At 41.7% G+C, this 24,416-nt stretch overlaps 1 protein-coding gene across 10 annotated transcripts in view; it reads right to left on the reverse strand.

Annotated features, from left to right (window-relative positions):
* The window catches only part of ASTN2 (astrotactin 2), a 1,032,549-nt gene that overhangs the window by 545,967 nt on the left and 462,166 nt on the right, over positions 1 to 24,416 (reverse strand). For 6 of the 10 annotated variants that reach the window (XM_070066427.1, XM_070066416.1, XM_070066425.1 and 3 more), the window contains 3 exons: positions 9,586 to 9,670; positions 9,021 to 9,095; positions 8,126 to 8,263 (listed from right to left, as the gene is read on the reverse strand). In XM_070066427.1, coding sequence (XP_069922528.1) covers positions 8,126 to 8,263; positions 9,021 to 9,095; positions 9,586 to 9,670 — 298 coding nt within the window. Of the gene's footprint in view, positions 1 to 8,125; positions 8,264 to 9,020; positions 9,096 to 9,585; positions 9,671 to 24,416 lie in introns of those variants that run through there. The other 4 variants (XM_070066421.1, XM_070066419.1, XM_070066434.1 and 1 more) reach the window with 2 other exon arrangements.

The raw sequence follows: 24,416 nt of genomic DNA on the forward strand, positions 1-24,416 counted from the left end.
GGTTGCAGGTGGGAGGGAAGTTATGGGGGGGAAGCCATTGTAATCCATAAGCTGTACTTTGGAAATTTATGTTCATTAAATAAAAGTTAAAAAAAAAAGAATTCTGAGTTCAAAGACCAGTTCATCCCTTTATAAGCTGTGCCTCTTTAGGCCTTAGAATGTCAGCTTTCTCATCTGTGAAATGGGAGTTAAAACAGCCTAGACATCCAAAGATGGCTCGAAGAAGCACAGAAAACAGTGGAAGGTCCCTGCCCAAAACACTACTTGTTGCTGTCTTCAGTATAGGGTCAGGCCACAGATCTACATGACTTAACCCCCAGCCCAGGAAGCCAGCCCTAACTCACATTTCCATCTCCTTCTATTTTTAATCTAAAGGTCTTCAGACCTGTCTCAACATCAGAAGTCCCATTTGAAAAGTGTTTAACTTCTAATGCAGATATAACAAGTCGTTTCTCAGTTCCACTGTATCTGCAAAGCTTTCTATAATTCAACATCAAATATTTATTATTACATTTATTAAAGTTTTAATAATTTAGCATTCCCTGCATGTAAAATAGAAGCTTAGCTAACTGGTTCCCCTTTATCCAACCTGGGTCACTTCAATATTTATATTCCAAAGTCTCCATTTGAGTTTCATTTAGCAGAGGCTGTGTCTTGAGCTCTCCACCCAAGCTGACAGCCGGTGTGCAGTACAGCCTCCCCAGTGGCCAAGACTAACAGAGAGCTGGTGCTGAGCAGTGTTTGAAGAGATTTACCGAGCCTGGGCAGAAATTCACCCTAATAGACTTCACTTTTATTATGATTGCTAAACTGAAATGAGGGGAAATATATACATCTCCAGGCTCAGTGGCTGATGACAGGCAGTAGGGATATAAGGAGAAGAGGGTATAGAGGACTCCATCTGGCAGGTGGCGAGGTGGCTTTTATAATAATGCTTATCATAGGAGCTTCATGCTGCAAGGTAAATCTTCATGATGGAGGGCAAATTCTAATGTCCCAGTTAAAGGAAACCAGCAGTGGTAAATGTCAAGAAAACTCCACATTTACCCCCAGTCTCCTACTTTCCCATTTACTATTTCATCTTTCAGGTGCATAAAAACACACCAGAGTTAGAGTTAATAATAGTGAAGTTCTTAGACAGGTCCAGACTCAACGTAAGTGCTCGATAAAATGCTGGTCATTATCATTTATGGTTAGAAGGCTAAAAATGTTAGTATGTTATTCAATCCTCAAAAACATTTAAAGATATAGTAGTAATTATCATTATTCATAAATAGCAAAACAGGCTCAGAAAACTGAAAGAACTTCCCCAAGGTCAGCAGAGCTGGAATTTGAATCCAATTGAATCTTATTGATGTTCTTTTGCTTTCTGAGATAGAAATATTTTTGTTATTTTTGTGATGAAGGAAAAAGCTTGGGGAGAAGCATAATGAGTCTGAGACTCTACGTGATGAGGGCTGAAGAATCTCACTCTTGTATCAGTATCCCTACTGGAACGTGAGATGCACTTCTAGGTTGCTTATCATGCACACACACACATACACAGTCAGTCAGTCACTCACTAACAAACTTTGCTTAGGTTACAGGGAATGAAAAGGCAGGATGTCTGGGTTTTACCCTCTACTGATAGGAGGGGGGCATCTTGAGGATGAAATAAGATTTTCTTAAGGGCCTTCTCCCCAGAGTGTATCCTGGATCCTTCCCAAGCCAGGTGCTCTTGTGGAACACATCAGGAGGCTGAGTGCCTCTTCTACCCACCTCCCATGCCCTGCCGCCTTTCCCCTCCCGTGCTTCTCTCACTGACACCTAGTACAATGCAGAGGAAGGAGGCAGATACCCCTTTTCTGGATGACTGCTGCACCACACATGAAAGCACATGCTGTATCTTATTGTCACTTCCTTATCTCTACCATAATTGTTGCTACTCCTAAGATTTCCCATTCACTGAATACCAGTTACATGTAAGGTGCTGTATTAGGTACTCTATATACTTTATGTGACCTAATAACCACAATGGAGGAAAACACACACTAACTTCCATCTTCTGGGTTCTCACACTGTGACTTAAGAGTGGTGAAATGACTTGGCCCAAGTAGTTCAGACAGCAAACTGAGAAACCAGGATTTTTAGCCAGCAATGTGTGATTCCAAACCCTATATTCTTCTCTACTTCTGGTATTTCTATTTCTAGAGCCCAGCACAATGTTGATCACACAGGGAAATACCTAGTGAGCATCTGTGGATGATTTCATCTTAAGATGCATGGCCCATGTTTCCAAGACATACTTTATCCAACAAGGGGACCACCTGATCTCAAGCCAGATTCCAGCATCTGTAGCTCCACATAGGAGTGTCTGTGAGAGATCCCAGAGCAGTGAACACACTCTCCCTGCGTGGCCACAGAGTCTTTGCTAACTATGCTAGTCCATGTCATCCATGACTGAGGGTAGAAGAGAGACATCTCCATGCCTGTTGTACCCCCATCCTTCTCCCACTGCATCCTCTGCCACATGCCCCTTCTCAGTACACTGCAGCAAAAACTGAAGCTCCCACATGAGGTATGCCCCTTCAAGAAGAGAATATTATTGGCTTCTCTAGTTCAACAACCAACCATTTTCCATCATAAACATTTTTTCTGAAGATCTATATTTCCTATCATCTCAGTCCATGTGATTTAAGGTCCCCCTCAACCTTGCTGGAGGTAAGAGTGATTTGGTGACTCAAGCATGGCTTACTAAAGTAGTTTGTCCCTTTAGGCATTGATTTAGGATACAATTAAATATTCACAAACAGGTCAAACAGAGGTACGATGACCTAAAGATGAGGAACCTGCACTCATGGGTCAGACATCATGTTCTCAGGATTCAAAGCTTGGTTCTGCAACTCCTGGCTATAAGACCCTGGATAACTCATAACCACCTCTCTTTGCCTCAATTTCTCATCCATTAAAGAGAGCTAATAGTCCAGTGATGGCTCCCCTGCTCAGACTTCAGTAGGTATTACAATCACCAAAGGACTTGTGAAATTAGATTGCTGGGACCACCTCAAAATCAATAGATTAAGCAGATCTTAGTTTCCTCTGGATGCAAAATATCACCAAGTGGGGTGGATGAAGACAACCAGATATCCTAAATCAGTATCCTGGTCCCAAATCAAGGCCACGTCCCTATGGAGGTTTCAGGGAGGAATTTATTCTTAGCCTCTTCCATCTCCTAGTGGATGCTGGCATGCCTTGGCTCATAGTTGAGTCCTCTAACCTCTAACTCCATCTTCACGTTACTTTTCCCCCAAGCATGTCTATTCTCCCTTTGTTTCACTCTTATTAGAATACTTGTTATAGTATTTGGGGCCCATCAAGATAATACAGAATAATCAAATAATCATAATTCTTAATCATGTTGGTAAAGACATTTCCAAATACAACATGTACAGGTTCTCAAGATGAGATCTTTGGGAGAGTCACTGTCCATCTGTCACAGGTGGAGTATGATAATATGCCTTTCTAACAAGTTTCCAGGTGATACTGATGATACTAGTTTCAGGACCATGCAGAGAATCAATGAACTGTTGACTCTTTGCATTCTTCAAAATTTGCCCCAGATGTTCTCTCCTGTTAGCCAGTCCTTTTAACTCACAGGTGAGTTTGGTCAGCCCTGCCATTGTATCTTTTTTCTGCCTTGAACTTCTCTCGATCCTGTTTCACTCACAAAGTATGACATATTTTTGTTAGTGATTTTGTCTTTTTCAATGCACTGACATCCTTGTCTTATTATTTTTATACTTCCAATACTTAGTCTGGCATACAATAGGTGTTCAATAAATTCTCAGTAATTGAAAGGCCAAAAGAACAAGGAGATATTCTTGATTCTATTCAGAGCTAATTCAATGTGAAAAAAATAGCACCAAGTGAGCAATGCTAGCATGCATTCTGATGTCCCACTATTCTTTCAACATTGTTCAGGAATTAACAGTGTTTCACCATTTCATTTTCATTGATTTTAGATCATAGAAAAATCACCGAGGAGCTCCAAAAGCTGATTATTATTCCAACTATAATAGCTATTCTTACATTTCTCTTATAAGAAGAACCAACTCCAGGTGAAATTGTGAAGAAGGCCCAGTATGTAGCAGTAAGTGTTGTTTGCTATGCTTCTCTCTGCACAAGGATCTTTTATTTCATCTCCCAAGTCAGTCTCTTGTTTCATGCTCCTTGCTAAGCTATGGGACTTCTGAAAGCAGAGGTGGGCCTTATTCATCTCTGTATTCCTATGGTACCTGGCATAGTGCCTGGCACACAGGAGGGACTCAAATAAGTTTTTTCAGAATAGAAAAGAATCTGTATGCAATTTAGCTACAGCTTGCTCCTCTACCTTTGTAGCTGGCATCATTAGTGTCTCCAATGCTAAAAATCTCATTCCCAGCAGCTTCCTGCTGGGATAGACTGAAAAATGGGAGCCATCCAGGGTAGAGTTCTCTTCTTTTGTCCCTTTATCCCCTCAGACTTGAAAGTCTTTCTTTCCACCTTAACATCTACACAGCTAAATCTTACCCATAATTCATGATTAATTGTCAATGTTCTCTCTCCTGACAATATTTTCCGAATTCCTTTGATCGGGACTTTATTCTTTCTATTGCAATCCCCCAAAGCATTCCTTGTCCACTTGACATATGACTTCATTCATTCTGTAAATATGTTCATGCATACAAAGTCACAGACCTAGCATACTGTGCCAGGAATCACATACTTATTTAAGTCTTCCTCAAACCCCATGACAAAGGATTGGTAAGAGTCTTCAATACTGATAAAATGTTAATTTTAAGATGCAACATTATTGAAAGTCGTCTTTCAGCATTAAAAAGAGAAAAGAATGAAAAAGAGAAAGAACAAAAAAAAAGTACTCTGCTGGGGCAGGTCATTGTGATGGTGTGGGTCAAGCTGCTGCTTGGGATGCATGCATCCACATTGGAGTACCCGTTCAAGTCCCGGCTACTCTATGCGTCTGATCCAATTTCTTGTTAATGATCAAAGAAGCAGTGGATGATAGCCCAGGTATTTGGGTTCCTGTTATCCACTTAGCTCCTAGTTTCAGCCTTGCCTAGCCCTGGCTGTTGATGTCACTTGGGGAGTTAATCAGTGAATGGACACACTCTCTGTAACTCCGCTTTTCAAACAAACAACTCACTATGCCACCTTGATAACAAGCATAATAATGAATGCTTTAGAGTATTATCTATGTGGCAAACTCAGGGCATTATGCATATTATGTTATTTAATCCTCATCTCTCCCCACATCATACAATCTTCAAACCCCACTATCCTCAAGGGGAAATACAACCACAGAAAAACTGATGCAGTAAGCAACTAGTAGATCTATGACTTAAACTCAAGTAGTTCATCAGGGCTCTATGATTTATGTCTTTAAGCCATGACCCTTATGTTTAATTAAAATATAACATGCAAGGAGGAAAAAACGTGCAGTTCATTGAATTTTCACACAGTACAAATGCCTATGTCACAATCACCCAGGTCAAGACATCAAGCATTACCAGCATCATATAAGCCTCTTTATGCTTGTCACTATCATCACCCCCTCCTACCCAATGGTAATACCAATCCTTACTTCTAACATCATAGGAAACTTTTTACTAGTTACTAAAGCGAGTTATTTAAATCTTCATATAAACATATGTAGTCTTTTGTGTCTAAGTTCCATAATTTAATATTATACTTTTGAGATTCACCCATGATACTTTGTGCAGTTTTATATCCATTCATATTCATCACTAATAATATTCTGTTGTATGATAATAATGTGAGTTATATATCTACTTTTCTGCTGATGGACATTTTGGGGTTTTTTTCTAGCTCTTTGAAAGTAAAAATGAGTGATACTATTACTACTTTGTATTATTTGCACATATTTGAAATATACACACTTCTACTTGGCATATTATTAGGGGTGGTATTGATGAATTCTTAGGGGCATGCATTTGTCCAATTTTAGCAGGTATTGCTCATCAGGTTTACTTGCTGTTCATATCAATTTTCATTTCCACAACTGCTCCATAGCCTCACCTTATTATTGGCCGTTTTAAATTTGGTCACCATGGAGGGTCACAGTCTAAACATTTGACTACCAAAACGTGCTATCTTCCATAGTATGAGGCCTCATACTTTCCCAAGAATTTATTGCACACTACAAATCAAAGAATCAGCTTGGAATGCACCTTGAATTTCCTTTCCAGTCCTACTGCAACGTTTCCCTTTTTCTCTTTGATTTTGACTTTTCCTTTCCACATAGTCTTTCCCTGTGAATCCCTTTGTTACGAGTCCATGGCAGTGTTATTGCCTATCTATAATTATGATCTATTATTTATTAATTTCTAACATATCATCTAACTAGAACTTATTAGTTCTTTAAATGCCCATGATATGCTTGCCTGGGCAATGCCATGTCAAACAAGGTTTATTAATGAAGCTTGGAAAACTTAATCTATATAGTGCAGATTCTTTCAATGGTGATGACTGCAATCTTTAATCCACCCTTGCAGATCAAGGATGAAAGTTCGGCTTCATCACTTACCAGTGAAAGCATAACTCTTATGCCTCAAATCTATTTATTTGTGTTTTTTATCTGCAAACTGAAAATCATAATGTCACTTCATATAGCTGAAGTAAGGCTATAATAAGATATTAATAAAGTATTTGACACATAGGAAATGATCAATGGATACGAGCACTTATTCTACTCTGATAGGAAGACCCTGATGTTACCATAATTTTGGAATGTCAATAGAATAGAACTCTGTAGAAAATTAGCGGAAATGCTCTTTCAGTTGTTTTCAGTTAAAGTCATTGGGTATCTTTGAAATGATCTTTCAACCAGATGTTCCTGATTCCATTATTAAAATACATAATACAGACAGAATTCAGCACACCCTTTACCAAGTTTCACCAAACTTAACTGTATCAAAATTGGGAAGTTTTCCATTTGTGTGTGTGTGTGCATGTGTGTGTGTGTGAGAGACAGAGAAATCATCTTAGTTCCTCAGTTTATAGTAGGTACTACTTTATTTGCTAAGTGTTATGTCTTTATATTCTATTCTTTTAAAAACAATCACTTTCTGGAAATGTAACAGTCCAAAAAAGCATGTTAGATTAATCCCTACAAGTAATAGTTGACAAGGTGAGAAGAAATATACTGTTAGGTAGGAGAGTTGGGTTTTAGGTACTTTAGGACTAGATGCTATGGACATCCTGACAACATCTTGTTTCAGAATGGCCCAAAGACAGCTATGGAGTGGTGGAATAATAGGAAATAGTAGGTGGTGGAGGGGGTTTAGTTAAAATTCACAATCAAATAACCTGTGTGCAAGCCATTATTAGAAAGAAAATTAGAGCTCATTTTTGGTGACATGAAAATTTCTAGAAGGCTTCTACTCATCAAATTAGGAGGAAAAAGTCCTCCAATAGAAACCTCCAGAATAGTGCTAAGATCAGATCTAAGATCACTGACTTAATTAAATCAATAAGCATTTTAGTAGGTGTCCAATATGTTCTAGGAACTAGAGATTAAAAAGCTAAATAAGTTATTTCCTTGACCTTGAAAAATACACCACAAAACAGGAGAGAATGCTATGTAAGCAATTAATGAGAACACAGTATAGTTGTCTACAAAGAAGTTAGTTACAAGGTACAGAACATGTCAGGAGACACATAGTCTCCATCCTTTCATGAGTAAAAACAAAAAGATTTGACTTGGACAGTGAGTGTGTATAGATTTGTCCAAAGTCCATTTGCACTCCCAGAATCACAATAGAAATGTTCCCATTGTCCAAACTTTCAACTTCAAGGCATCACAATATACTGTTAAACATCTTTAATGTGATAAGATCATTTATGATCCTAGATGAGGCAGATAATGTGTTTGCAATGGAAGAACTGAGGTTCAACAGTGGAGGATACTTTCAGGAGTTTAAGAGCATGGCATATTTGACATCAACTACACAATGCCTATCAACAAAGTGGAGCATTCTCTTTCAGAGTGTCCTGTGGTCCTGAAACAGAGGCACTTCTAGGACTGTAAGAAGTCCTTAGGACAATGTGCTGGAGATGGCTTCCCTACCTGACATCTGCAGGGTCTTCTGTGACGAGCACATCCGTCTTACAGCTGGCCAGGGGGTTGATGGACAGCTCCACAGGTGGAACCACAAAGCTTTTGCTGACAGGAAGCCACAGGCCTTGGCCCAAGCTGAAAGTAGACCTGTAATGTAAGAGTTTCCATTGGGGAACTCCCTGGGAAGCAGAGAGCAAACAGAAATAAGGGGCCCCTTATCCCAACCCCTCTAGGACATTTTCTCACTTCTCCACCCAAGTCCCACTGCATTCTGTAAGCACAATGTTGGCCAGCTTTGTCTAGACTTGAACATTCATTTCTCAAATCTGTTCATCATTTAGCACATGCATTGCTTTGTATCTCCAGCTTTCTTTGCCTGAGTAAACGGTGGACTCTGTGAGAACAGGGACCATTTAAGCTCTCCTTTCCCAGCAGCCCTGACATGCAGCAGGCATTCAAGGACTCCTGCCACACCAACAGGAAAGTCTGGCACAAGAGTTAAGAGCATGGATTCTGAATCAGTTTGAACCAGTATCTCATCCCCAGTTCTGCCACTTAATTCACTGTATATGTTTATCTGCTTAAAGTATTGAGGTTTTACACAAGATTACTTGGAGGTGGTAGAAAGAAGTTCTATGGTTACAGATTGTTTTTAAACCACTAGACTAGGTATCAGTGATGTCTCTTCCAGTTCAAGTACCTAAGTCTATACATGTATATGCCACACAATTGAGAATTAGGTTCCTATGGCAACCTAGGCCATCATGGCATTTTATTGCCAATGAGAGTCCTCTTGCACTCAGTGCACACAATCCGTAGACTGAGGATGCATAACCACACCTTCCTATCAGACTGTTCTCCCTTCCCTAAAACCATACCCCAGTAGGACTTTTAAATCACTCACCTGAGAATCTTTTCAGGGGCCTGTTCCCCTGTCACCAGATCATAGCCCCTCTCAAGTGTCGTGTAAGGCCAAGGTCTGTGGGAAGAACAGAGGGAAAGAAAAGGGGAGAGGATATGACATTAGTCAAAAGCAGTTGAGATGCACACATGGAGTAGCTTTACAAACAATCAAATTATTATTGGGAAAACAATTTTTTTTATAAAAGAAGACCTCCATCTTACAGAATGACTCAGCACTTTTGGGAAGTTCACTTGTCCATTTAGGAGTTTAAGTACAACAAGGTGATGTTCACTCTTTGTTAGTCCACTTAGTGAAACATGTACTGATGACCTGCAATTTGGAAGGTGGCATAAGCCTCAGCTTTGGCTCCCTAGAGGATTCCTCAGTGGTTTTCTTTAGTACTAAAGAGTGACCCAGTGAGAGTGGGGTTCACTCTCCAGGGGGTTTTACAGAAACACAACTGTTGCAGAGAAAGACTCCTCTTTGTAGAGAGGTGTTGGGCCTTTGCAGAGAAGAGAGGGAACAGTCCTCCACTGTCCTATCCCTAAAGTCCTGTACCACTCACCCTTCACTCTGTCCCCAGTCACTGCGCACACACAGGTGTCTGTGAACCGGGTCAGGGGCATAGCCTTCATGGCAGCTGCACTCTCCTGTAAGCAAAAGAGAAGAGAAAGTGTGAGACACTCATTCTAAAATAGACTTCTCTCTGCTTTCCTGGTTTGCCTATGAAATAAAGTGAGCTGTCCAGTGTTTGAAAAAACCCATAGAAAGAGAGTGTTCCGGTTAATCAAGGTTACTCATTTGTTCATTCATTCATTCATTTTGACCACACTCTGCCAGGATCTTAGCTCATCCCTGGAGACATGGAGACCAAAGATGCAGCCCAGCCACTGAAGGAGCTCATCGCTTGAGGGAAATAGCACACGACCAGGTGGCTACAAATGGAAGTTAAGTTTTCAAGTAATTAAACTATGGTAAAGTTATTTACTTAAATGTATAGTCAAAAATTGAATTATCTCCACCTGAATGAATAGTATTTTCTCATCCATAAACCTCAATTCAAATGTCATGTCCTCTAATAAACTTTTTTTTTAATTGATTGAAATGCAGAGAGAGATGGAGAAAAAACAAAGGGAGCACTCTCATTCTCTGCTTCACTCCTCACATGCTTGCAATGACTTGTGCAGGGCTGAGCTGGGAGAAGCCAACACTGGAAGCCAGGAAAGCAATTGAGTCTCCTACTTGACTGGCAGGAACTTAGTTACTTCAGCCATCACCTCCTGCCTCTCAGGGTCTTTACTGGAAGGAAGTTACGGTGAGAAGTCACAGCTGGGCGTCAAATCCTGGTACTAAGATATGAGACAAGGTATCTTAACTGTTAGACTAAATACCCACTCTGCAAGAAACATTCAGCTTTTTTCCTTTTGGGCAATATTTTTGTCTAGTCTCCTGGTTTTATACATTTTTATCACCCTGACTCTTTTTTGAGAAAAAAAATTATTTATTTTAAAGAGTTTGAAAAAATTATTTACTTTAAGAGTTACAGAGAAAGAGAGGGAGAGATAGAGAGAAATCTTCCATCCACCGGTATATTCCCCAAATAGCCTCAAAAGCTGGGGCTTAGCCAGGCTGAAGCCAGGAGACAGAAGCGTCATCTGGGTCTCTCACACAGATGCAGGGGCCCGAGGACTTGGGCCATCTTCTGCTGCTTTCCTTGGCACATTAACATGGAGCTGGATCAGAAGTGGAACAGCCAGGGTTCAAACCAGTGCCCATAAGGAATGCTAGCATTATAGGTGGCAGCTTAATACTGGCCCAATTGCCCTGATTTTTTTTAAATTAAGATCTTTTATTTATCTATTTGAGAGGTAGAGTTACAGATCGAGAGAGAGGGACAGAGAGAAAAGTCTTTCATCTGCTGGTTCACTCCCCAGATGGCTGCAGTGGCCGGAGCTGAGCTAATCTGTAGCCAGGAACAAGGAACTTCCTCCTGGCCTCTCACGTGGATGCCAAGGCCCAAGCACTTGAACCATCTTCAGTTGCTTCCCCAGAGCACTGATTGGAAGAGGAGCAGCCAGGACACAAACCAGTGACCAAATGGGATGCCAGCACCACAGGCAGAGGCTGAGCCCATATGCTACAGCGTTGGCCCCAACTGCCCTGATTTTTAAAATTGGATTTCCTCTCCTCTCCATTCCTCCCCTACTGTCTCCTCTATTATCCTATTTTCTTCTCTCCCCTCTTCTTTCCTTCTCACCCATCCATTTACCTCTGAAGCCATCTATTCGTAACTTTTCCTTTTCTGTCTGTGTCTTAGGCCTAGTTGCATGAACGCTTGCTAGCACCCTACACTGCATCATATGTATTCCCCTTGACCAGGTTAATTTCTGTTAGCCAGTGCATGTCTCGTTTCCTAGAATATCTTCAGAATTCAAAACCCCAGGGCCGGCACCGCGGCTCACTTGGCTAATCCTCCACCTGTGGCACCAGCACCCCAGGTTCTGGTCCCGGTTGGGGCTCCGGATTCTGTCCTGGTTGCTCCTCTTCCAGTCCAGCTCTCTGCTGTGGCCCAGGAAGGCAGTGGAGGATGGCTCAAGTGCTTGGGCCCTGTACGCATATGGAAGACCAGGAGGAAGCACCTGGCTCCTGGCTTCAGATCGGCGCAGCGTGACAGCCGTAGTGGCCACTTTGGGGGTGAACCAACAGAAAAAGGAAGACCTTTCTCTCTGTCTCTCTCTCTCTGTCCAACTCTGCCTGTCAAAAAAAAAAAAAAAAAAAAAAAAAAAAAAAAGAGAATTCAAAAGCCCAGAAGGATTTTCAGAAGCTCTCTGTCTTACCTTCTTGTTGTTAAGGATTTCTGCGGTACTGTGTAGTTCTTAAGGTAGGAAAATATTCTTTATTCAATTAGTTATTGGTTTTTCTAAGTTGTATTTGTGGAGTGTTCACAGATGCTTTACCAAAAATAGATTCCATAAAAAACAAGTTTGGGAAATACTGGGCCATCATTTAGAGCCAGTGGAGTGTGATTCTCTATGAGGGTGATATATAGACAATCATTTCCAAACTGATTCTACCCTAGGCTTGCTTGTGAAGCCATGCACAGGATTACTGTTCTGTGAAACACACCTTAGAAAATTCCTGCAGAAATTTCCCTGCCTGGCTTAGCCCATTTTCTAGATCAGAGTTTGTGCTTAACAATGTGCGATGAGTGAATAGTTAACTAACTGTTTGGGGCTCTGGTAAATTTCTCGACGATGGCTGTCAGGTTGCCTGTTTCCCCTTTTCTGGTGATACCACAAGCATGCCTGTGTTTGTGTGCTTTAATCCTACAGTGATTTTGTTTGGCCTGACCCAGGGCTTTTCAAATCATGTTGATGAAAATACATTGCTCAATGCAGACAGTTTAGAGAGTTGGAAAATTTTTGCTTTTAATTTTCCATCAAAAATTTTATTGAATTTTTTTTAAATGGACACAAACTCAGAGGTCACATGCCAAAATTTAGGATACTGGGGGCATCATCACACTAATGCAGATTGCTAGGTAAATTTATTTTAGGTTGGCTTGAGAAAAAAAGCATCTGTCATCTTTGTTTCATTGCGGAGAATACTCAGACTCTGAGTCAAGGTGCTAACTCATGCTATTTGAACACCCTGTTTTTTTAGTCAAGATTTCCTTAACCTTGTGCAAACAAAACAACACATCACAGTGAACAAGATAACCAGGGTAATACAGTTCTTGCAACTATCACCCATGACTCCTCATTCCAAATGTTTGTATTCATCAAAGAATCTCACTGTTTTCATTGATGTACTCTGATGTTATACATTTGACCTTTGCAAAGCATTCTGAGTGTTGAAACATGTGCTAACTTGTTTTATATATTGCAACACTGCTTAATCTTTGTACCCCAAGCACCTAGCAAGTGCTTGGCTAACAGCCTGGGCTTCATAAATATTGGTTGAACTGAAGTGGTAGTAAGACAGAATACAGAATGAAGAATGGGTCAAGGCCGGCGCCGTGGCTCACTAGGCTAATCCTCCACCTTGCGGCACCGGCACACCGGGTTCTAGTCCCAGTCGGGGCGCCGGATTCTGCCCCGATTGCCCCTCTTCCAGGCCAGCTCTCTGCTGTGGCCAGGGAGTGCAGTGGAGGATGGCCCAAGTGCTTGGGCCCTGCACCCCATGGGAGACCAGGATAAGCACCTGGCTCCTGCCACCAGATCAGCGCAGTGCGCCGGCCGCAGTGGCCATTTGAGGGTGAACCAATGACAAAAGGAAGACCTTTCTCTCTGTCTCTCTCTCTCACTGTCCACTCTGCCTGTCAAAAAAAAAAAAAAAAAAGTCAAGATATCCAGAATAAGACTGTTTAAAGACAGAAGAGAGAGATTGAGATCTACCCTTCCTTTCTCTGGGTATCTGCCAAGTAAGGAAAAGGCAGTCTGACAGGCAGGAATGCTCTCTGCAGTCCTCTTCCAGCATCACACCCTGGGGCTTGCACAAGTGGGAGTGCTGTACGTATATGCAGCCTAATGGACTGATTGTTGCCGGAGGTAAGTGCAACAGAGGGAAAGGGCCAAGAGCCTTGAATTTGGAGAGGAATAATTTACAAAAGGGGGAAGGGAGGGAGTCACTAATGATGTGTTAAAATGCAACAGTCCCTTCATGAAATATTCACCACTTTAAACACGTCTAATATTAAAGATTAAAAGTCCTGGGATTTGTCCTCGAGTCTCCCAGGACTGATTTATGATCTGCCACTAGCCAGAGACCTCATGATTCATAACCGGAGAGGTGAAACGGTTACTTCTGGCAAAGGGACAGGAAGCCAGGCTGGAGTGAGGAGGGCTGGGCAGGGTGGATCTTCCTTCTTCATGGAGAGGGCAAAGGCTGAGGTTCCTACCTCTCCTATCAGTGACTCTACAGAAAGAGCACAGTTCATGTCCCTGTACCTCCCCCTCTTGCTTTTTTGGGACTCCTAGTAAGGATGAGAAATGTGTTCAAAAAAAAGGATGCCACTACATTTTTCTTTGGGGTCCTTGCGTGCTTACTAAGCAAGTTTTCCCTGACTCAGAATGGATCATTAATTACCGACATTCATTACACAACAAATATGTATTTTGCAAATGCAAAGCATCTACCCTGGGGGTCCCCATAAGGCTGCTGCAAGGATAAGAAGCACGCAGAGGGAAAATCCCAGAGGTGCTGGAGGCAGACAGAACTAGATCCAATCCTCATATTCTCTCTTCCTAGTCACGTGGCCTTCAGGAAGTTACTTCACCCTTTGGTCTCAGTTTTCTCATCTATCAAATAGGAATGACAGCAAAGTTTATTAACAGAGCTGATATAAGAACAGATTGAAGCAGTGAAGGATAAAGCCCACGGCTAGAGAAACAATGAGTGTCCTGTATAGGCTCACAGATTAACTTGAGGGATACAAATAATTTCCTCCTCTCTGGGCCTCTGTCTACCCATCTGCAAAATGGAAGGTTGGAGTAGACAGCGATCAGTTCTAAGTACCATGAGCCCAATCCCTAACCTCTGCTCTCTGGACACCATTCCTTTGAGTCTCAGCTGTGGTTGCTCTCAGCAGTGGGGCTGGTGTCTCTGTTGGTGATCTCCATCAATGCCATGGCTATTGGCTGTATTGACTCCCCTCTCCTATTTTGCTAGCTCAGTTAATTCTCCATGATTTGCAACCAAGCATTTCCTTATTGCAAGATGCAAAACCTCTGGCAAGCTGACTTGAGGGTGGTTAACCCCTTCCCTGGGTGAATTCTTTCTGTAACTCTGCCTCTACACCCTCAGGGCTGTCAGACTACCAAAGAGCAGTTCTCCAGACACATGTGCTATCATGCTGAGTGTGAATGCCTATGGTTCCCTTCTCACTACAGTGGACACTCTTTAAAGGAAGCCACTGTCCCTATCTTGCCCATCACTGCATGTCTGCACCTAATACACTGCTGGCACACATCAGGCATTCAATACACAAATGTTAAACACATGAAGGGATATATTTAACAAGAGTAAGGCCTATGCCAGTGTAGCATAGAAATCATTTTTATTTGACCATTTCCCTCACTAAACTGGGAATTTCTTATTTGCATAAACATTTTTTTTAAATATTTTTATGTATTCAAAATGCAGAGTTACAGAGGAGAAGGAAGAGGGAGGGAGGGAGGGAGGGAGGACTGGGCCAGGAAGAAGCAAGAAGCCCAGATCTTCTTCTAGTTCTCTCACATGGGTGCAGGAACCCAAGCACTTGAGGCATCTTCTGATGCTTTCCCAGGTGCATTTGCAGGGAGCTAGATCAGAAGTGGAGCAGCAGGATCTAGAATTGGTACCCAGATGGGATGCTGGCATCACAGGCAGAGGCTTAACCTGATATACCACAATGCCAGCCCCAGAAACATTTTCTTAACCATTCTGTATCCTAACAATTAGCAGTGCCTGACAAAGTTTAAGCAACTCATTTGTTGACTGAATGCATTAGTGAATACATAAATAGAATCATCATGAATTCAAGCTGAGTCCATTTAGAATAATGATGATTCTGCTGAGGACTGGAAGCAACTTCCTTACATCTATGACAGGTATTTGCCAAGGAAACAGGGAGTGTAAACATGAGCGCTGATGAAATGTCTGAAATAGAATTCTATTTCACATCAGAGCAAAAAAGGCACTTAAAGATCATCTAGTTAAAAATCCACCAGACTTGTTTTCTAGAAGGGAAAAGTGAAGTCTAGAGAGTAAAGGGATCTGACTAAATCTCTGGGCTCACCAGAATTAGGACCCAGGGCTCTTGACCACCATGTCTGTCATTTCTGCTGTGTACCACCAATCCCTCAAGCCTTCTCTAGGAATTTTTTCCTCTTCATACTCCTCTGACGTTTCTTAGTTTTCCATAATGAGGATATATTACCTTTATAAACAGCTATTGTTAAAAAAAGCAGAGATGAATTTGAAATATCTCTAAGAGCATTAAAAACTCACATCCATACATTGTTAATAATGAAGACTAAGAAAAAGAGTTTAATCTCTTCATCAAAGTTGGTTCCCATAAGGGAATTCAATTAAGTAAATTTCCATCATGCTAGTTACTAGAATTCCATGTTATCAGCTACAGATGAATTGTGCTGGATTTTAAATATTCAGTCTTGTCTCTAGGTCTCATTTACCAAGTTGTCATTTTATGTTAAATGCAGTCTCACTCCAAAAATTCTGGGGTTGGAAAAAAAAGCATCCCTTGACCATGAACATCCTCAGTTTGTCTTGGGTGATGCTGTATGAAACCACTTCAGAGCAGATGCTGCCTTCCTTGGTCAGCAGATTTCCAAAATATGGGCTTTGAAATCTTCTTGTTCTGGATTCAGATCCTGGATCTGCCTCTCAAAGTTTGTATGGACTTGGTCATGTTGCTTCCTCTCTCATTTTCTTTACATGTAATGAGGCTGATACACATCTGCTGGAAAGCTGGAAAAGCACTGAGCCCAGTCCTGGGCACATTTATAATAATTGAAAATGTTAATAGCTGTTTGAATTCTTATCTTGCACCTGAGTGAGAGGGCTAATTCAGCATCTTGTTTTAGTGGAAAAGTAAGGTGCTTATGGTGAAAGATGGTCTCAAATCCAGCCTATGCCCTTTGAAAAGCCAAGGGGACACAATTGCTTCACCTGTAATTTTTGAGAAGCTTAAATGAGACAATCTTCAAAGATGGTTCCCATCTTTCTAGAACCACTGGTGACTATTGTCTTTGCCGATGGTTCCTCTGGCTGAAGAAGGTACAGCACAGACAGAGCACAGGCCGGAGGCTGCTACTTCCTCTGTGCCCGCAGCTCAGAAGTGCTCCCGGCCTGCCCATGAGAGTGCCTGGTATGAACAAAACCTTCCTTCCACACCTGCCTGGCTGAATGGCTGCCCTCCTCCCACCCTGTCATCCTTGTACGATTCCATTTTCACTTGCTCCCAACTCAGTCATCACTTGTCATCACAGGCCAGGGATGCTGCCTGCTGTTCACTTTCCTATTTACTCTTCTTGTCACTGTGGCTTGGAATGACATCTCTCTGGGCCCTCAAAGAAGTAAGCGTGGCATTCATCCCTGTAGGGACTGGGCCACCATGGGCCTCTGTACCACTCTGTTGCTGGAGCCCACCTCAAGAGTAGGGTGGGGGAGGCATGAGATAGGCACACTATTCCTGATGTCTTGTTTTGTGATAGAAGCGGTGGAAGTCATTTGACATTTGTCATCAGCTATCATAACCATAACTAATACCAGGAGAAAGATACTAATATCTTTGTTGTAAAATGAGAAAACTGTAGCTCAGACTTGCCTGGCCATCCAGTCAGGTCTCCATAGCTTGCACTCTTTTATGTCACCACAAATGTCACAACAATAAATACAGCCACAAGGTTGATAATAAGAGTTGTCTTAATTTGATAATTATTGTGTGCTATATACTGAGGGTAAAGGCAGAAATAGGAATATTTGTTCCATCCATATTTAAATTATCACTCTGCTATCTTCTATAATATCACTGTAACTAAAGGTTAAGCATCACTCTTCCAGTTTCCCCTGTTCAAATGTATATACCTTATATGATGACTGTACTAGATTCACGATATCTATGTAATAAAGGGTTATTGGATTGATTTCCTACCAGCAAGCATAAGCCAAAGGATAGAACCATAACAATTTGTTGACCTTATCCAAATAATTTCTGGTATCCCTGAAAACATTGAAAGGAAGGTGTTATTGGCTTCACATAAAAATATAAAAAACTGAGGTTTGGAGAGTATCAGGTTATGAACAGAGGAGTGAACAGCCAAACCCAGCTCTCTTTGTCTCTTCCCAAGCTGGGTGATGGTTCCCTAAGAATATTTTAAGAGTGTGGAGAGGGCCACATACATGGGACATCAAGGTATGCTAGAGGAAAACTCATTATTCTATAGTAGATTGAACTATTGCTCTCCCATCTTCATTTTGCTGTAGCAGTACTATGAATTCATATCTTTACCATGACTGATTATCTTCTCTCTCCTTTACCTTCAGGTTCGAAACATGCTTTCTGTCTTGTACTCCTGACTTTTGCCATGAACAGTCCAAACTGGGCCCTATTTTTACCTTCATCTTCCAAAGTCAGAATCCCATAAGGTTTACCTATTTATTATTACTCAAATCCATCCCTTCTTATCTCTTTTTACTGTCATTGCTTTGTTCTGGTCCTTGATATTATCCACATGTGCTACTTTAAGAATCTTGTCATTAATAATGTCATTTACAAAATCTCCACCATCTGATTTGACTTGCATAAATTATCTTTTAGATGATAGATGCACTCATGTTTTCTTGTTATTTATTTATTTATTTATTTTAAGGAAGACAAATTTCATAAGTACAACTTTAGGAATATAGTAATTCTTCCCATCATACCTGCCCTCCCACCTACACTCCCACCCCTCTTCCTCCTCCTCCCTTTCCCCTTCCCAATCCTATTCTCCACTAAGATTCATTTTCAATTAATTTTATACACAGAAAAGCAACTTTATACTAAGTAAAGATTTCAACAATTTGCACACATATGCACACACACATATTACTGTTTGGGAACTAATTTTACAGTTAACTCTCATAGTACGACTCATCGAGGACAGAGGTCCTGCATGGGGAGTTAGTGCACAGTGACTTCTGTTGTTAATTTAACAATTAACACTCTTACATATGATGTCAGTGACCAGTCGAGGCTCTTGACATGAGCTGCCTAGGCTATGGAAGCCTTTTGAATCCACAGACTCTGTCAGTATTTAGACAAGGACATAAGCAAAATGGAAGTTCTCTCCTCCCTTTAGAGAAAAGTACATCTTTCTTTGATGACCACTTCTTCCCACTGGGGTCTCACCCCCAGAGATCCTTCATGTACAACACTTTTTGAAACAGTGTCTTGGCTTTCCATGCCTGAAATGCTCTCACAGGCTTTTCAGCCAGACCAGGAAGCCTTAAGGGCTGATTCTGAGGTCAGAGTGTTACTTTAAGCAATTATCATTCTATGAGTCTGGTGTTGCATCCAATATATGTAGCCATATATTCTGTTATAGCACCCAAATCACTTCATGATTGCCTCAGCCCACCTATCTAATCTTATCAATAAGTCATTCTTCTGTACCTTTCCTAATCGCTAAGACTAGGGCCACTTGAGACCACCTGAAGACATACTGAAGCTTTTTGCAGCAGGTCTGCCCTGATTCCACCCCTTGAGAAAAGTAGAGCATTGGAAAAAGATGAAGTCAAATGAAGTAGACAAATGGTTGAGAGGAAGTAGGAGACTAGGTGAAATTAGGTGGCAAAATGATTATACAGTGAAAGTAACAGATAATCTAGGCAGTTCTGAATATAAATAATGTATCAGGGAATATATTTATAATGGTGATTCATCTGAAAATCATTCTGTGTGTGTAAGCCTCAACCTTCTCATCTGTAAAATGAGGTAATATTCACAGTCTTCCAGACCTTGTTCAAGTTCCATTCTTAACACTTCTTCTAACACGCTTCTGATATTGTCTCAAGGTGAACATCTCTCTGATGACTGGGGGAGGAGAATAGGTATAGAGATTTGTGACTTTAGGAACAGAAGTTTGGGAAACAGGGAAACATGATTGTGGTGAAATAATAAGAGGATATTATGAATTGAAGAAGGCTTTTTAGAAGTCTAGTCAGCCAGTCCAGGGCAGTACCTTCCCTCCTTGGGCTTCAATTTCTCCCTGTACAGGGAGGAGGTTGGTCTTACTGGTATCTGAGAACCTCATATGAGTGTCTCAGTTGTCCTTTCCTTTCTTATATTACTGGCATGAGACATTTCAGCCTGCTTCTTCCCAAGGTATTTGAGACACACTTGCAGCCCTTCATTAACATTCATCAGCACACCTCTGAAAGCATGAAGGAAAAACATAATCAGAGGACAAAAGGTTCCACTGGCACAGGCTGGTGATCGGGTAATATAGATTAGAGTTCTTAATCAAGGCTACATGGGGACTAATTGGTGGTGTCTCAGCTTATGTGGGCAGACTATGTGAGCTGGCTGGAGTGGCTGAGAGGCCAGCAGTCAGGCCACATAAGGGCTCTGCTCCAGGATCTTGGCTGGGTTGACCTCCATTCATTGACTGCATTATCTTTCCTTCTAGCCCCCTTCTAAACTCTAAAAGGATCATACTTGATTGTGTATACATTTGTGTTTAGAAAAAAACAAGTAGGGTAGAACCCTTCCCCTCTTCAAAATTATGGCTGATAGGTTTCTTAATTCCCCTGTACCCTAACACCTGGAAAGGACACAGAATGTGGATCTTTAATATCAGGAAGGAACAGGATCCAGTAAATCAACATGGATACTTAGCACAGACATGCAAAGTGGACTCAATGGGCAAGAGGCTACCTTCCCCCTTATCTCCACCTTCCACACCAGAGATCTGCATCCTCCAAGATTCTCAGAGGAACCTGGAAGGTATGAGGAGCCAAGGGCCTCAGCCTGGAAAGGAGGAAGGGCATCCCTTGACAATCAAGGCCAATCTGAGGCTGAATCTTCCACCTGCCAGAGTATTCATGGAACATGTACATAATATAAAAACTATCATGAACTTCAAAAAAATCTTTGCACCAAAATAGTTATCTTGTAATCTCATTTCTCCCTATGAATTTCCAGAAGTATTTTCATATTATTTGCTGACTGACTGGTCTGGATCAAGTATCACATGTGGCCTCTGGGCCACAGTTTCTTTGTCAGAAAATGGACATCTTACATACAAGGTAAAGAGTATCACGAAAATGATAGAAAATGTATTGTATACAACTGCTACATTGATAGACATGTATGCAGCCTTTGGTTAAATACTGGTGTTGCTAATATTACTGCTTCCAGCACTCCTGTTCCTGTTGGTACCCTTTCCAAGGCTGGACCCTCCCAGGCCATGCTCTCTCCCTGGTTTCATGCCCTGCCAAGGGGCTGTAGCTCCCCTCCCTGGCTACCTGCTGTGCTAGCTCCTCCCTTTCTCCTCTACAGGGTCGTGTCCCATATCTTGTTCATAATTTACACCTTTAGTTCTGTCACCATTTCCAGCACAGTTTCTCTGAGCATAGGACTGTCTACTGCTCCTGGAGAAGAAAATAGTTTCCAGAGGGAACAGCAAGGTGCAAAGGCAGGTCTCAGTCAAATGGGAAATGGGAAATTTGGTTCACTGGATCATTGGGTACAATGGACACACAGCCATGAAACTTAATGAGCACTGAGAAATCCTGCTCTGATTTTGTATATATGAGGTGGCTCCTGGAAACCACTACAGCCGATCTACAAAAACAGGTCATTCTCAGATACTGAACCCAAGAAATGTGTGTTTAGAGAGGCAATTTAAAGCAGAAATTGAGACAAGCAGTAGAGTCAGAATAGGATTAAAACTGGCTCTATGACTGCGAAATTTCCCGTCTCCAATCAGCACTAGCTCCCTCCTTCCTATGGTAATCATTCCTGCACTTCTCATTGGACAGCACAAAGAATGCTCAATTCCTAGTATTGGTTCCATAAATATCTATTTTGGCTATGGTTATGACTAGGGATATGGTGGCACTAATATTTCTGACTATGGCTTTTATTCCAGACCCTTTGGTTGTCACCTGCATAGAGGGGAAGGCTAATTTATGCTCATGGAACTTGCTAAGTATGATGTGTTAAATCTACATTTTTTTCCTTTAATCCACTGATCTACACTGTGAAGCAGGTGCTAACATCCCAGTTTTACAGATGAGGAAACTGTAGCCCCCAAGGGTTAACTGACTTGATCTCAGTTTACACAGCAGGAAAGCAACAGGGTCAGTTGTCAAACCCAGGTCTACCTGATTCAGAAATCACAGCTCCCCACTGCCAGACTATGCAAAATGAAAGCCTTCAGCATAACTCTGTGTTTCACCAAAATGACCCACCTTGGTGAGCCTGCTGACCTTTGCCCACACCTCTTCTGGAGCTAAAAAGAGTAACAGATGAGATGGAGCAGTGAGGTTGGCCATACCATGGAAGCCTCAAGCTGTTTTCCCATAAGTTGCTGGGTGGCCTTAGTTAAGCCATTGTATCTGTCGGAGCTTCATTATTCTAACCTTAACGATAGGGAACATAAGCCCTGTCCTTCCTTATTCACGAGGATGCTGTGAGGATAAAATATGTAGCTGAAGCAATTGGAACACATGATGATTAATAATGCAGTCGTTCCCCGCCTGAACAAAACCTGAAACAGCAAAGTAAAATATACAAAACAAATTAAGCCAAGGGTAATTATTCATTTTGCAAAAGGGTTCTTCACTCCACAAAAGAGACTCATTGATGTTTTATTCCCCCTCAAGCATCAGTTATCTATGGAAGTTGAAAATCAAATTCCATTTATACAACCAAAGGAAAAGACTGATGATTTTGCAGAGTGCACTCTGAGTACAATGGGCCTAACCTATCTGTCCTGCCCCCTGCCACCAACGCCAGAAGACAAGGGGGTCAGAACAGGGTGAGCTCTTTGCCTTTACCTAGTCAGAAAATGAGGCAACCTGTGGATGGCAAGTGGCGTCTGCTCTGCTTCAGAGGGGTCCTTTTCTCAGAGCCATCTCAGCCTCAGGTGCTGGCAGATGGTCAGGGTCATAACTGGCTTTCCCAGAAAACCAGAGATTTGTGCTTTTCAATGCCTTCCATCTGGACTATGAAGCTATGTGACATAACCTGCACACTCCACTGATCCCAGCTAATTTTCACTTTGCTCATCTCCTTCTTGATTATGACTACACTCACAATCATGGTCTGCTTGCTCCTCCTCCTCATGGCTCTTCTGCTTTATGGCTCTCTCCCTCCATCTCTGCCTCACTCTCTTTTTTTTTTTTTTCAATATTTGGGTCTTTATCACTGGCTCATTGTCTCTGCTTCTCTCCTTCTTTCTCCCTCTGCCTGTGTCTATGTTCCTTACTATCTGGGTATCTTTCTTTGATATCAGTCTGCAGTGAGAGGAACTGAAATCTGGACTCAGAGAAGCAAGAGTTACCCCACCCCATGCAACCTTAATTTCCTCCTCCACAAATTAAGAGACAGAATGTACAGTTTGTCTACCTCAAAGCTCTGCTCCATGTTTAGGTTCAATAAGATACAGCATATAATGTGTCTACAATAAAGAAGACAGTCATTTCCTGATAATTTCATCTCAACTTCCTTTCTTCATTTTCTAGATTTCTCTCATTTTTCTTCTCTTCCCTTCCCTTCTTTCCAATGCAGCCACCTATACCATAGTCTCTGGCTCTGGTCCCTGGTTTCTACCCACTTTCCTGCAATAATTTAATTGCAGAACAGCACAGGTCCCCATTACAAAGGCTCACATTCTTTCGCAAAACATTTTTACGGCACATTTCCTGGTCTATGATGGAGCATCATTGTGAATCATTCAAATGAAGCAACACATTCCCAAATATCTGCACCTGGCTTCACTCAGGAGCCAGCCTTTACTGCTAGGTCTGTTTCTAGCTGTTTGAGAGGCTGCAAACAGCTATGAACACCTTGTAGGGTGAGGCTACTGACCTCCAGGACTAGGATGGATAATTTGAAGGGAAACTGCTGGTGGAATCAGCATAAATCCACCGCCATACTCTCCACTCCTGTTATTGGATAGAAACTCAAACCCCAATAGTGAAGTTTTAATAGGCCATTTAACAGGGCTGACACTGTGGCATAGTAGGTTTAGCCTACTTATGCCTATAGTGCCAGCATCCCCTATGTATGCCCGTTTGAGTTCTGGCTGCTCAACTTCTGATCCACCTCTCTGCTGACGGCTTGGGAAAGCAGCAGAAGATGGTCCAAGCGCTTGTGCCCCCTGCACCTGCATGGGAGACCTGGAAGATGCTCCTGGCTCCTGGCTTCAGAATGGCTCAATTCTGGCTGTTGTGGCCATTTAGAGAGTGAACCAGTGGATGGAAGCCCCCCACTCTCTCTCCTTCTCTCTGTAACTCTGCCTCTCAAATAAATACATAATAAATCTTTAAAAAAAAAAAGACCATTTAACACAGCAATCAAAATGGCAAAACAGACACAGACACATACACACACACACACACACACATCCTCATACTCAGAGGTCTTTAATCATCCACACTGAAACATAAACTGTCTTCAGTAGAAAGAGAACAGTATGGTGCAATGGGCAGACTCCCTATAGATGATATTACATAAATTGATCCAAATTTTCAAAAGTTGGATCAGTATGAAATATCTACATTTTATGAGCTGTTGTGCAATACTTTAACCAACACACACAGCATATACCAATCATACTGTGCAATTAGCCCTACCATTCCCTTGGAGCCATCTCTTCAGTAAGTAGTGTGTTTTTCGTGGCT

This window comes from Oryctolagus cuniculus, chromosome 1 (genome assembly GCF_964237555.1).
Source record: "Oryctolagus cuniculus chromosome 1, mOryCun1.1, whole genome shotgun sequence".
Taxonomy (NCBI): domain Eukaryota; kingdom Metazoa; phylum Chordata; class Mammalia; order Lagomorpha; family Leporidae; genus Oryctolagus; species Oryctolagus cuniculus.